Source organism: Ailuropoda melanoleuca, chromosome 11 (assembly GCF_002007445.2).
Source record: "Ailuropoda melanoleuca isolate Jingjing chromosome 11, ASM200744v2, whole genome shotgun sequence".
Taxonomy (NCBI): domain Eukaryota; kingdom Metazoa; phylum Chordata; class Mammalia; order Carnivora; family Ursidae; genus Ailuropoda; species Ailuropoda melanoleuca.
Genome location: NC_048228.1, coordinates 1,918,827 through 1,933,230, shown reverse-complemented (window position 1 = coordinate 1,933,230; position 14,404 = coordinate 1,918,827). Strand labels below are relative to the sequence as shown.

The window sequence follows — 14,404 nt, the reverse complement described above, 5'->3', positions numbered from 1 at the left end:
CCACACCGCACCTGGCCAGCCCAGCAGAGTGCGTGCATGTGAGGAGGTGAGGGGCGGTGTTTGCAAAGCCTTGCCCGTGGGGCTGCGCCCGCTCTTCCTCGGGCGGGGTGCCCTGCCAGCCTGGGGTGTGCGGTCTCGCTGTCTCCTGTGGACCGGGAGCGGTGGAACCCTTCTGCGGGGGCCCGCAGCGGCATGGCGCCCTAGGGGCCTCCCCACTCAGGTCTCGCAGCGTGGAAGCGCCCAATTGTCGCCGGCCTGGAGCAGCGGGGACACGGGGACACGGCTGCTCCGACCGGCCTGCTGCACCGCCAGGGCCCCGTTCCCAGGCGCCCCGCGCCCCCACCGCTTGCATCTACATTCTTTTTTAAGGGCAACTTGGACGATCTTTTTCTTTTCCTGTTGGGACATACTCTTTTTTCCTTCCAAACAATAAAAGAAATAAATAGAACACTTGTCTTAAATGCAAATGTAACTGAAACTCTAATTTAACAAAAACACGTGATTGTCTGGAAACGGGCAGCAGGATCCGCTGGGGGCGCGGGGGTATTTGGCACATTAAAGACCTCCCCACTCCCTGGTTATCGACCGCACAACACAACCTTATACACGGTTTTGGTCCTTCACTAGGTGCTTATATTAACATGATTTCTTCACAATAAGAATGTCTAATGCCAAAATACTGTTAAGGAAGAAATAAAATAAGAAAAGAAATGAATTAGAAAAAATTACAAGTTATATACAGATTAAGGTAAATTCCATCAGGGAAAAAAATTATGATTTGAAATTGGCCCCTATGGGAATAATTTAAAGCCCATCCGAGCGGAGAGGCAGACCCATCCTGAGGGGGTGCCATCCGGCCAGGCCGTGCGGTCTTGGCTCCCCGAGAGGCAGGTCCCGCCTGGAGGCCCTTCGGTCCTGGAGCTGGTCTGGTCCGCCAAGAAGCCGCATGAGGATGGGAGGTGGCAGTCGGGTCCGAGGATGGGAGGTGGCAGTCGGGTCCGGAGCTGCGGTCTCAGGCAGGCAGAAAGCCTGGCGGTGGGGGCAGGGGAGATGCAGAGCGCGCCCCACGGAGGCCACGGTGGGGGGGATGCCTGCTTCCTTCCCCTTGTCCGTCTGACGGGGGTGGGTGAGGTGGGGGCTGGAGACGCGATGTGGCCAGCGGGCCCTGCCTTCCAAAGAGCGGCCGTGGTGGGCCGGCACGGGTGTGGCTGATGCGTGGACCTTGTTGGGAGGGGTGCCCGGTGTGTGGCCCACCTCTGTGCAGGGGACCCGAGCCACCGCTCTCACAGCCCCCCCATACAATTGGGGGGTCTTGGTGGGGGCCACAGGCATGAATCCCCTGCCACACACGTGTGATGCGGGCGACAAGCCTCTCTCGCAGCCTTGGGCCAGCCCAGGATACCGTGTCTCAGAATTCCACGGGACAGTTTGAAACTGCTCACAGGAGGGGGCCCCAGGCCCCTCAGTTCTGCTCGGGGGCACCCAGGATCTCGTTGGCTTTACAAATACAGTCAGGGATAGAAAACTTCTCCGTTATCTACAGTATAAAGAACCCACCCAGACACAGCCTTGGTCCCCAGGCAGGTTCGGGTTCGCAAAGAAGTGGAGATTTCAAAGCAATGCAAAATTACTTTTAAAAAACAATTTGCAAGTCATCTTTCGATTTTTTAAAAAATACTGTCTATTTTTAAAACCACATGCTTAAATAGACTCTGTCGTCAATAAGATTACCAAAAGCATTACTCTTGTAATTCTCATTATAAAAAATTATCTGGGCGATCTCCCTTTGTAGAGCACACCCGTGTCTGTCCGGTCCTTTCTGAGACACCTCGCAGGTGCCCCAGCGGCACGCTGCCTTCGTTCTTTCAGTCTGGGATTAAAATCCCGCCCTCACCCACTGGGTCGGCTCTGCGAGGCAGCTCCCAGGAACGGCATGCGGCCGGCCGTGCGCTGTACCCTTCCAGAATGCTGTTCTTAAGACCAATTCTTGGACGGTGGGCCTCCAGGACCGCTCAGGGACTCCTGGGTTCTGAGTTTTCATTGGAAAAGTTAGAGCTGAACCATGGTGTGTGTGGGGGGACGGATGCCAAGGAGTGGTCATCGCAGGTGATGGGGCGGGGCAGGGGTTTCTCTGGCCCAGGCCACGCCGCTCCCCGAGGATCTCTTCTCCATCTTCCGCAGCTGGAATTTCTGTTGGGACGATGGGGCCCCGAGGTCGCCTTGCTTGGACTCTGACCCTGGCCCCTCCTGGGCCCGTCAGAGGTGGTTGATGGGGTTAAAGGCTCCGGACTCTGGCGTGGCTCCTGTGATGTTCAACCAAGCGTCCAGAGGGCTCTGGGAGGAGGTGTGGAGAGGAGTGTCCTCGGAAAGGGACAGCATCATTGCATATGCCTGGCCAGGGAGAAGACAAGGACACACACACACACACACACACACACACACACACACACACAGGGCAGACAGGTGAGCTGTGTGATTGGGGTTCTGCAGATCCCAGGCTGTCCCCTCCCGGGCCCCCCCACTGCCCTGTGGCTGGGCTCAGCCTTGCCCAGATCCAGACAGAGAGGGGAAAGGCCAGACTCTCCCCTGGGCCCGGAAGAGAAGACGAGGTGGGTGGTAGGGCTGGGGGTGTGTGTGCATGTCAGCTGGGCTCCCGTGCAGAGGGACAAGGTGCCATGGTCCTGGCCTCCATGCACAGGGGCTCCCTCGGCTCTTTGGGGGGCTTCCCTCCTGCACTCACCTCTCTGCCCCACCCCCACTTTTGCGAGGGCCCCGGGAATTGCTGGTAGTCCACAAGAGGCTGTCCCTGTCCGGTGGGCCCGGGGGCTGCCCGTCTGGACAGCTGTGGGGACAGCACAGAGCTGCCTGGGGGATTGGAGGCACAGCGTGTCTGAGCTGGGCCTGGAGCACAGCTAGTCCACAGGACAGCCCTTCTGCCACAAGTCATACGGCACGAGGCAATGGGACCTGGGGGCCCCTCAGAGCAGAGCGGGAAGGGGGAAGGCCAGCCCTCCTCCCACCCGGCTTTACACCCTGGACGGGATTAGTAGAAGACAAAGACAGACACATAGACGGTTTTTGCTGAGACTCAGGGTGGGCTGACGGAGACCCCGCCCCTCCAGAGGGATGGAAGCAGGAAGCAGGGCCCGGGGGTCCCCCTGCACTAAGGAATCGGGTCGAGGCACACCCGGGTACCCTTGCTGACCCTGTCACAGCTCTAGCTTGGACGTAGTGACCGCGCGACAGGCAGCTTCCTTCAGGAGAAGCCTGGGCTACCAGTCATCCTGACTCGAGTCAGAGAGGGAGGCCTAGATAGCTTCCAGGCTGGATACCTGCTCATGGACGCCTGCCACGGGGACAAGAGCACCGTGACCCATGTGTCTGTGGGCGCCTGGCTCACATTCACCTGCCTCAATTTCTCCCTACCCCACCCCTGCTTACAGGGGAGCAGCGGTCGCTTGGGTGTCTCTCTAGCCGATGCAAGGGGCCCGGGGACCCATGGTCATGCCCCAGGCGTAGGATGACCACCACAAAAGGAGGCGCGGCCACCACCTGCCATCCAGCCTGGGGGTGCCGGTGCGGGGGCTCTGCTGGGTACCTACCTGGTTCTTAGCCTGCCTGTACAGTGTCTGCTTTAAAGTCTCAGAATCTAAGGTGGAATTAAGCACATCTTTAACTTCAAACGCTTCCTCAGCTGCTCTGCGGAGGTCCAGCCCCTTCCCAAAAGTCGGCATCGGCTCCAAAGCTAACAGGCCGCCTGGTCGCTCCTGAGCGCACCTGCACCAACGACCGGGGAGAGGGGCCTGGCGTTAGCCGGTCTGGCCTCTGGCCGCCTCTCTGAGGCCCCACGGCGGGCTCCGTGCCTGCATGCACGCCCCGGCGTCTCCACGAGCCACATGCACAAGGAGACAGACACAGACACGCGGACACCTGGACAGGAGCCACACAGATGCAGGAGAGGGACGGACGGAGGGGCTCGGAAGGGGGTGAGCACGCGCACACACGTTGCAAGCAGCAGGCGGGTGCCCGGGTCTCTGGGGACGGAGGACAGATCGGGAGGCAGCTCTGGAGGGGCAGGGGCTCCCGCTGCCCGGACCCAGGGCACAGCGGTAATGGGCCGTCCCTGGAGTTCAGGCCTCCTGGATCCACAGGGCTCCCCCGGGACGGTCTGGGATGCTGGAGCGCCCCTGCTGCTGGACACAGGCAGAGGGCAGTCGGGCCGCGTGGGAAGGGGCCCCCGCTCCGCACTGCCCAGCCCGGGGCCAGACGTCACTGCTCGGGGCCAGTCACCGGAGACGGTGGGGCAGCGCGACCAGCTCCTTCTCAGCTGGGAGCGTGCCTCTCCCTCCCACACTCTGCCCCCAGGTCTTGGGAAGTGTGTGTGGGGGGCGGGAGAGGTGGGCTGGGCCGTGACCCCCTTCCTCAGGCTGGGCCTCGCCTGGGCCCGCGTGCGGAAGACACCCCCCCCCCAGGTGAAGACACCCAGCTGGGGGATGGTGGGTCTCCGGCAGTTTGTGGGCGAGGTCGTCCTCGTGATGCTCAGGCCCCCGCCCGGCCCGGGCCCTAGCACGTGAGACTGCCCAGACGTGGCCCGCGGAAGCTGGTCCCCACCTTCGGGTGTGTTCGAAGCCCACGGCCAGGGAGGCGGGCAGCTCCTCGTCCTCCTCGTCCTCGTAGGCGCCCTGGGGCTCCGGCGTGGGGGACACGGTGTCATCCTGGGACTTCGCGGCCAGACTGTCGTCATCCTCCTCCAGCTCCTCTTCCTCCTCCTCCTCCGCGTCCCCCGGCTTCCCGCCGGCCAGGCCCGGGCACTGGGAGCTGCCGTCCAGCTCCTGGATCTCCGGCCTGCGGGGACAGGGGAGGGCGTGGGTCTCAGACCCCAAAAGGCCTGTGCTAGGCTCCCCCCGGCTCCCCCTCCAAGGCCGTCCTCACCCCCTGTGAAGAAAGCCTGCATTCGTGGTCACGGGGACCCTCGGAGCTGAGGTTCTGAGTGCCTCGTCGGAGCCCTCAGCCTCCGCCCCCCCCCCCCCCCGGTGGAGTGGGTCAAGGAGAGAAGGGCGCCCGCTGAGGGCGTGGCAGGGAGGGGCCTTGGCGGCAGGGCTCCTGTGATGCCAGAGTGGACACAGGCCACCTGGGATTCAGGGTGAGTGTGTCAGGGAAGGAAGCCACGGCCAGTCTGGTGAGGAAGGGGGTCCTAGGTGCTGGAGCTGGGGTTAGGCACTGCACAAGAGGTGCCCTTGGGGAGGTTTGCTGGTCGACCCTTACTCATGCCTCCTGGTCAGCCACGAGGACATAGGGACACTGGCAACCCAGCGTGTCAGGTCCTCCCTGCAGGGGGAAGGTCTGGGGTCCTGGGTGCTGTGGAACGAAGGCAGGGCTGTCGTCAGCCAGGGAAACCTGCCCAGTTGAGTTTGTTTCAGAGACTGGCGGCTTCTCTCCTGCGGGCCAGACCCCACCTCATTTCCCTCAGGGTCAGTCCAGCTGGGTGAGACTTTTCCACTCCGGGTCCTCGTTTTTAAAAGGAAAGAATCCAAGCTGAGCAAGGGTGAGCCTTCTTGTTTCTTTCAGAAAATGCCCTGGCCCGAGGGCCACCTGGCAGGTGTCCAGCATGCAGTTGTGGGGGGACAGGGAAGGTGGGCACACACCTCCTGAGCCCACGTCTGGGCCCCTGTTCCTCCTGGACCTCGCACGGCCCGCAGAAATCTGTCCACGGCTGTTGGGGGAGACGGGAGTCCCGCTCTCGGCGTGAGGCAGAGGGGCAGCCTTTCCGAGTGAGCACTGGACACAGAGGCTTGTGCAGACGGGCCGGGCCACCGAGGCCCCTGATGGCCGGGCTCTCGGCCATCCTCACCTTCCCTCCTTGCCTTTTCCAAAGAAAGTGCAAGATACTACACCTGACCTGCCTTTCCAGATGGGCAGAACCCTGCCTGACGCTTCCCTTCTCTGGGGTCACCTGTGCCATTGCCAGAACGCATCCGCCCGCCAGGCAAGGGCTCTGGAGCCAAGCGACACAGGCCAGGGCTCGGGTCCTGCCCCTCCCTGGCTCTCTGCCGGGTGACCTTGCCAGCTCAGAGCCTGTGCCCTCTCGGCGACGTGGGCACATCCCCACGCCGGGGATGGGATGAACGGTGCAGGTGGGCGACGTGGGGGCCGGGACTCGGGTTACATTCCACAGGTAACCCCGTGCATGTGTAATCGAACCGACGTGTGCCGTGGGCTTCTAGGTATGAGCCTCTCTGGGAGCGGGCAGCACGGCCCCCACGGGCAGGGGGCCCGCATCAAGCAGGAGTGCCCGGGGAGGGGCAGCAGGACCGAGGAGGGGGTCCGCAGGCTGGTGGCAGCTCCAGGCAGAGAGGGCACCTGCAGGGGTGTCCAGGCCTCCAAACAGCCGCCTGGGGCACGTGACGTCCCGGGGCCGCCGGGACCCTGCGTGGGGCCGGCGCTTCAAGCCCAGGAGCCCAGTCTCTCCTGGTTCTGGAGGCTGGAGTCTGAGACCTGGGCGCGGGCACTGGGCTGGAGATCCCAGCACCGCTCCATCTTCACGCACTTCTCCAAGCGCGTCTGTGTCCCACTGTCCCCTCAGGACCTCACGTGGGATTGGGGCCCCCTGATGACCTCGTCTTAACCAACTACATCTGTAAAGACCCTGTTTCCAAATCAGGCTGCATTCTGGGATAGTCAGGGCTAGGATTTGGGGGGGATGCCCCAAATTATTAGAGGGGTTATGGGGCCAGGAAGCCTGGCTGTCCCTACATTCTCCTTGCTGCTTGAGAGAAGGAAACGGTTCTGGATGTGGACCGTAGTGTGGATATTGGCTCCAAAAGGAACCACCAGTGTCTCACCACCATACACAGATTGACAGAGTCAGGTCACCTGTGATCGTGGTTCTTGCTTCCGACCGTGATGTGGGGCGTCTCCTGGAGGGACAGGCCGTCCCAGGGCCTGGGTTTGTGGTTGGCTCTGCCCCGGGGGCTTCCTGAGGGATCTGGGGCCGGTCTCCTCTGTCTGAGCCGCCACCAGGGGCCGTCGGGAAAGCCCTGGTGAGACGCTCGGTGGTGAAGGTCAGGGGGTGCGGTCTCCTCTCCCCTCTGTCCCGGTGGGTTCCATGGAGAGTCTCCCTCCTCCTCACGGCTAAGAGCCGGCCCTGCCACCAGAGCTCGAGGCGCAAGGGCCTTTCTGATGCCCCCGGAGGACCGCGCCCCCGTGGAGGACACTATTGACAAATCCTTGCAGGTCCCTCTTCGGCCTCTGTCCCCCGTGCTGGGGAGTCTCAGTTCAGGGCATGGTCTTTAACAGCCGGATGTGCTCGTCACCCGCCTGGGGGGCTCTGATAAGGCCTGGCACCCGGGTGCTCCCATGTGTGACTTTCTCTGAAGTGTTAAACCACGGGCCGCTCTCAGACGGGCTGCAGCGCTGCCTGAACTCAGGCTCCGGGCCCCCGGGGGGCAGGGCTCTAGGTTCCCGTGAGACCAACCTGTGCACGCTGGGAGATTCCCCGGACCGGAATCTCTGCTGCCGAGCCGGGCTCAGGCTCCGGGAAGCCTAGCCCACAGTCAGCCTCTCCCGCCAACCCCTCATCGGAGCCCAGGCCGGGCCCTACCTGGCAGGCAGGTGAGATCACCCTCCTGGGGGCACGACTTAGGGTGTAGCAGCCCCAGAAAAAGTCCTAGTGCCACGTTCACCTATAAATTCGACAGGCCTTCCCGGTGCCCCCACCTGGTCCCCTAGGAGCACCGAAGATGCAGCCTGTCCTGGAGGGAGGCGGGTCTCCTGAGGGCTGTCCTCACTTGCTGGAGGTGGGCGGGGACAGTGCCAGGTCCTGGGGGGCCACAGATCTGAGCAAGGGTGGGGGCTCTGGCTCCAGGTTCTGGGCCTGGCTTCATGGCTGGAGCAAGGCCCCCCACTTCGCTGGCTCAGTTTCCCACACCAGATTTAGGGGACTCATCCCAAAGCTTCTTGGTATTGGCAGCATCTCTGGTTTTCTGCCAGCTGGTCCGGCCCTGGCATTCACCCCAGGAGAATGTCTTCCTGGGGGTCTGAAGCGTCCTTCCATAGGGACCCCCGGAGCAAATACCACCCACGGAGCCTTGGGATCCAGGGTTGTGCAGAATACCTTCCACATCTTGAATCTGCATTCTGCCATTTTCCTGCCATCGTGTGCACGTGTGTGCGTGCATGTGTGTGCGACTTCTGGTGGGAGTGCATGTATGTGTGTGTACGTGTGTGCATGTGTCCGTGCGTGTCTGTGTGTGAGTGCACGTGTGTACGTACTTGTGTGTGCCTGTGTGTGATTTCCTGTGAGTGTATAAATGTGTACTTGCGTGCACATGTGTGAATCTGTATGCACGTGTACACGTGTACATCAGTGCACGTGTGAGCGCACACACGTGTGGTTTTCGTGCACGCATACGCGTACAGTGCATGCGTGAGTGCATGTATTCATGCGTGTGCATGGTGGTGTGGTTTCTTGCATACGTGCACACGTGTATATGTGTATGCACGTGTGTACCTGCGTGTACATAGTGTGCATATCCGTGTGGTTTTGTGCACACACGTGTATGTGTGCATGCGTGTACATGTCTGTACACATGTGCATGCCTGTGCACGTTCACGTGCATATGCCCGGTGTATGTGTGCGTGTGTGTGTGTGTGTGTGTGTGTGACTCCTGTTGGGAAACCTTCAGGGCCTCGGATTAAATGGAAATGTTCTCGACTCTCAGACCCCCAGCGGGGTCGTGGCAGGAGCCCTCACCCGGCTGTCGCTTCACTGAGCACCTGTGACACCCCGGCCAAACCAGGCGGAGCCTTGGTGCGGCACCCAGTGCACCACACCCGTCGTCGGTTGGGTCGCTTACTCTCCTCACCCTCTCCGGACCCAGACACGGGGGTGGGGGCGAGTCCTCACTGAAGGTGGCAGAGCCAGGGTCAGAATAGATGCTGGCCGTGCCCATCGTTCTCCCCCTCTGCTGGGGGGCCTGGTCCCTGTCTAGGGGCACACAGGGGACCGCTGCTGGGGGGCTCCTCTGGGTGTAGCCACACAGGGGGCTCTGGATCTAGACCTTCTTGGGGTCCGGAATTGATTTCTTACCGTTTGTCCGTTCGTGTTGATGCCTGGTTCATCTCACTGTTGGCAATAAAGTTTCTGATTTCAGAGAAATAGGAGTCTTCTTTCTCGTCTAAAAGTGCATGGTTGTCTGACTCGGAGGTGGGGGAGGAGGCGCTGGTCCCCAGGTGGTTCGTGAGGACCCCGGAGTGCTGGCTCACTGTGGGGAGAGGGGGGCATCAGAGTTGGGGCACCCCTCAGCTGAGCCCTGCCCTTCCCCTCCCTCCCCTCTCCTGGCTTCCCCATCCCCCCTCCTCTCCCCTCCCTTGTCTTCGCCCTCCCATCCCCTGTCTTCGCCCTCCCTCCCCTCTCCTCCCTTCCACCTGGCCTCTCTTCCTGCGGCTCCTATCTTTCAAACCCTCGCCTCCGCACGCACGCCCGCCCGCTCGTGGGCCTGGGCCGGGCCGCACCTGGAGCGTGCTCGTGCTCGTGCTTCTTGAGGTGCCGGTCCAGGTTGGTCTGTTGCCCGAAGCAGCGGTTGCACAGGTGGCACCGGAAGGGCTTCTCCTTGTTGTGGATGTTCCGCACGTGCCGCTGCAGGTTGGAGGAGATGCTGAAGGAGCGGTCGCAGTACTTACACCTGGAAAACACACGCATCTCAGCGGGGCCTGGCGGACACCCCGGCACCCCCGTTTCCCGGGGCCGCTGCCCCACCAGCCCGAGAGGCCAGGCAGGCAGGCTGTGCCTACAAAGCCCCGCGGCTCCAGGAAGCAGCCGTCCTCTGCCGACTGACTGGAGGGTGGCGGGTGGCGCTGGAAGGTGCCCCGTGCTGCTGCCGGGGACCCTCTGGGCCCGCGCCCCTGGGCGTGAGGCGCCCCAACCCTCCCTGCATCTGCGTCCCCCAGCTCGGAGGCCTGGCCCGAGGGCGCACGTTCCCAGTGGCCTCAAGGGGGCGGCCGTGCACCACGGAAAGACCCTCCGGTGCTTTTTTTTCCCTGGAAGGAGAAGACCTGCTCCCTGTCTTGTTCCTCCCGGCGGAGAGACCCCTCACCCTGCACGGGGAGAGCGGGCCTGCACCTGGCCGCCGTTTAGAGGGTCCTTGGGCCTCAGCTTGCCAATTCGCGAATGGTGGGCTCAGGGGCTGCCCCAGGCCCTCTTTGGCATCTCTAACTTCCCAGACGGTGAGGTGGGGGCTCCCCGGGCTCACCACCTGTCAGGCCACCACTGTTCTATGGACCACAGATGACCACAGATGACCACAGCCTTCAGGCGAGCCCCACGCGATCCTTCTATTTCTCTACCCCTGTGCGGGAGGTGATCGCCGGCCTAGCCATGCGCTTGGGAGAATCCGAACGAGACGTTCCTTCCTCCAGACGCTTCAGTCGTGGGCACAGAACATCTGTGATGGGAGCGGCGCCCCGTTGGATGTGGGGCCTCGTGGGGGTGCAGCCTTCATGACCCTGGTCGCAGCCCCGACCGTGGGAAAGGCAGGGCTACCCTCCCTCTTTAGAGAAATATCTCCACCAAGAAGCCAGCAACGGAGAGCGCGGGGCCTGGAGCTGGAGAGGGGGGCGGCCCTGGGAGCCGCCAGCACGTCCGCAGACCCCCATGTGGCCTCGACGGGGCGCCAGCGCCTCCTGGGGGCAGAAGTCCAAGCCGAGGCCGCACAGCTTCCTGGGGCGGTTCTGGGGCTCTGAGAGCCCAGCCCAGGATGGCAGCGGGGATTCGGCCTCAGCTGTGTCCGGGTGCACACACACGTGTGCCGATGTGCACGTGTGCACACATGTGTGTGTGCGTGCGTGCGTCTGGCTTCAGCACTCCTCGGGGATGCTTTACTGGGCATCAGAGGCACGCGAGCCTCTGTCCACTCTGTCCACGTGCTCATGTGTTTTCCACGTTTGGAGACAAGCTCCTGCAACGGGACAGGAGGCAGGCGGCAGTGTCCTGGCCTGCTGAGTCTCTCAGGAGCATGTCTACACAGCAGGTCCCCACAGGGCGCTCGCGTGGGGGGTGCGGCTCGGAAGGTGCCAGGGACCTGTCCTGAGTCTAGTGGCCGGGCATCCCCACGGGAGGGCCCCACCCACCCTGATTGCTACAGCACAGAATACGGGCCATGCGCGTGGGGTCCGGAGCTGTGCCTGAGGACGGTGTCGGGGCCGGGCCCGCAGGGCTGTGAGGCGGGCAGCACGGGCAGTCTGGGCAGTCATAGTGCGCCACAGGGACCCCCCGGGGCAGGAAGCCTTAGGCCCCCTGAACCTCGGGGCTGTGAGTTCTGTGCCAGGAGCTGAGCTTTCTCTGCCCCAAGGGGCAGCTTTCTGACAGTGTCCAGGGCAGCCCACATCCTGCCTCTTTCCACCCGGGGGGATGCTGGTGGGCCCACAGAGAACAGGGAGCACCCCGCTAGGAGGTCCCCCGGGTCTCCCACGGTACGGTTTCCGGAGCATCGTGGCCGAGGCCTCGCTGACTCTGGCTTCATCCACAGTCAGTGGGCAAAGAGCCCTCTGAGATCTTTTCACAAATGGCTTCGGCCACCGTCCCTGGCCTTCTTCTGAGCGACCTTCCGCCTTCTCTAGCGGTCAGCCTGGGCGCACCTGTGCTCGGCCCTGTGCCTTGTCGGGCTGGCTGAGCCGCTTTCAGGCCCCTGGAGCACGGGGCTTTGCTCACCGCCTCTCTTCTCACGTCTCCTGTGTTCACGGGCCCCAGCGAGGACCCACCGTCCTGGAAGCCTACATGGCTTCCCTTGGCTGTTTTGTCTCAGCCTGCGCGGGGATGGAGGCGTGAGCCCTCCGCACGGTGGGGTCAGGAGGGCTTGGGTACCCGGTGACCTGGTGCTCCCCCACACAATGGTTCAGAAAGGAGGGTTTTTACAACCCAGGACGTGCCATCTCATTCCGTCGCAGAAGAATCCTTGCCCTGCAGGGTGCCAGGCTCCCGGACGACTGTCCTGCTCCTTAGGGCGATTGCTCAGGAAGCACCAAGTGCAAGGCCAAGCCGGTCTGTGTCCTCCCACCCTGCCCCGGCAAAGGGCCTCCCGGGGCCCGCCCGCATGTGGGTTCGCGAGCACCTGCACACAGCATCCCTTGCCATGTTTCTTTGGAAAGTCAGGGACCTTTTGTCGGGTTCCAACTACGCTGCCCCATAAACTCCGAATGGGGGACCGGTGAGAATCCTGAGTAGAAGACGGGGTTGGACGGGATTGTTTCTCGTGACCAGAAATGGAGTTCTCTCTCCAGCCTCTGCAGGCTGGAGAGGGGGCAGGAGGGGAGCTGCCCGTTGAATTCACTCACAGAGAGACTGGAGTGTGGCCCTTTCCTGCTTCTCATCTAAATAAATGGCCCAGACCGAGAAGCCCATTTGAAATTTAGGGGAGCAGTGAGCCCTGAGCTTCGGGGAGCACAGTGCTCTGAGCAGCTGGGATTTGCGTTGTAAATAAGCTGACAAGTGGCTGGTGAGATTTATGGCCTAGCACGGCGCTGCCCTCTCTGCGACAAGGAGTGACCGGCCGGCCCCGGCAGCGTGCAGCTGAGGGCCTTGAGAGGACCTCGCAGTGACCGCAGCCCCCCCCCACCAGGGAAACCAGCCAGGGGGAGGCCCAGCATGGGTGGGGGAGGGCGCAGTGTCCCCCCCAGGACCCAGCGAGGCCACACCAGCTGTCACAGGGAGAACGCTTTTGGTAACTGTCAACGCAGGGGAAGGGAAGGAGAGAAGAGATTTTTGAAGCCCAGCCCTAAAAAACAGAACTAGAAAAGCAAGGGGACAGGTGTGGGCCACCGAAGCAATGGGAACAGGACCTCGCTCATGGGGAGGAAACGAGCTGCAGGGGGACAGCCGTGTGTCCCCAAAGCCAGAAGCTCACGTCCTGCCAGGAGCAGGCAGGCCAGCCCACGAAGGCGCACACCCGGAGCGTGACCACGGCCCCGCCAGGCAGGGTGCAAGGAGGGACCCCTGGGCGTGGCCGCCAGGAAGGAGGCAAGAAGCAGTCTCCTCATTCCCGAGTCCAGTTTTCTGTCTGTCCAGCCCAGGTTGTTTGAAGCCCTACCTGCTGCAGCTTCAGGGAGAGAGAGTGTGTCTGACTGCACCTTGTCTCCCAACCTGAGGCTGAGATCTCTAAGCCTGGAGAAGCCATGAGCTGAGGACACGTGGCCGGGCGGGAGAGTTGACCTTCCCTCCAGGAAACAAAGCGTCAGTCACACCAAAGGGTCTTTCTTTCCCCAAGTCAGGGCTTTGGAGCACATTCTGAGTGATTTTAGGTAATCTCAGGCAAGGATGGAAATGAAGAGTGTCCCATGTTGTCTAGTCTGACTGTCACTCGGCCACCCGCCCGAGACAAGCCTAGCCTCATCCTGCTCCGACGCTCAGATGCGCACGCAGCGCCGCACACGTGGGGCCGGCCCGGAGTGGGTCACGCCCCGCAGGCAGCTGGCGCGTTGAATCGGCCTCGCCGGGGGTGGGGGTCCTTCTCCTTTGGTGGGGCCTGTCCCCTGGACGGCAGGTTTCTGTGGACGGACGGACGGACGAACTTTCCTCTTCAATTTGAATTCTTCCAGTGACCCAAGTGAGCCCAGACAGCACCCCCCACCCCCGTGATGACAGAGGGAGTCACAGGCCCCACTCTCCCCATCGCAGGACTGTCTTGAGCCAGACAGTCAGGATTTGCAATGCAAACTTTCAAAGCAATTATTGTTACACAAGTCGAAACTCACAGATTGGAGAGAGCAAAAGAAATCAATGGTAATTAAATTCCTCTATAAACACAGCCCGACCCTCTGGGGGCTTCTAAGCGCAGCGCTGTCCAGAAGGCGGCTCTCGTTTCAGGGAGGAGACCAGACCCAGTGATTCCTGCCTTCGCAAGCCTTTGTGGATTGTAAGCCATTTTGGGGGGCGGGGGGCCTGTGTGTTGGGGGACAGGGGGCTCCCAGAGGACGACGGCTCGGTAGAGGTGCAGCTGCCCGTCCGGCCCGGAGAGGACGCGGCCCTGCGGTGCCTGGGGATGCCTGTTATGTCGCAGGCGGGGGCGCGCGGACAGCTCCTGCGGGCACCCCACGTGGCTGCCCTTCCCAGGGACGGGGGCACACACTGAGTCTCTGTAGCCACCGGGGGACTCCGAGCTCGGTATGGCCAGAGGAGGGGGTCCCGTGCCGCCAGCCTCAGACCACGCCAAGCTCCTCATTCCCAACGGCCGTTCACCAGACACACCCCAGAATGCGTTCTTGACATCTAATCCAGCGTTTTCCCTGACGTTCCTCCTGGTCACCACCACCTGGGTCTCTCATTTAAAACGCCAGCTCTCAGGGCCCTGCCCGGGCGGGGCCCCTGAACCCGGGGTGTCACCTCAGCCCTTCTGCTGCCCAGCAGGGGCCC

General features: G+C 62.4%; 1 protein-coding gene across 8 annotated transcripts in view; it reads right to left on the bottom strand.

Annotated features, from left to right (window-relative positions):
* Positions 1-610: 610 nt before the first annotated feature.
* PRDM16 (PR/SET domain 16) overlaps positions 611-14,404 on the bottom strand; it is a 211,182-nt gene continuing 197,388 nt past the window's right edge. For 7 of the 8 annotated variants that reach the window (XM_034671080.1, XM_034671082.1, XM_034671083.1 and 4 more), the window contains 5 exons: positions 9,514-9,683; positions 9,089-9,263; positions 4,612-4,845; positions 3,603-3,777; positions 611-2,391 (listed from right to left, as the gene is read on the bottom strand). In XM_034671080.1, coding sequence (XP_034526971.1) covers positions 2,257-2,391; positions 3,603-3,777; positions 4,612-4,845; positions 9,089-9,263; positions 9,514-9,683 — 889 coding nt within the window. In that variant the 3' untranslated portion in view covers positions 611-2,256. The remainder of the gene's footprint in view (positions 2,392-3,602; positions 3,778-4,611; positions 4,846-9,088; positions 9,264-9,513; positions 9,684-14,404) is intronic. The other variant, XM_034671086.1, reaches the window with a different exon arrangement.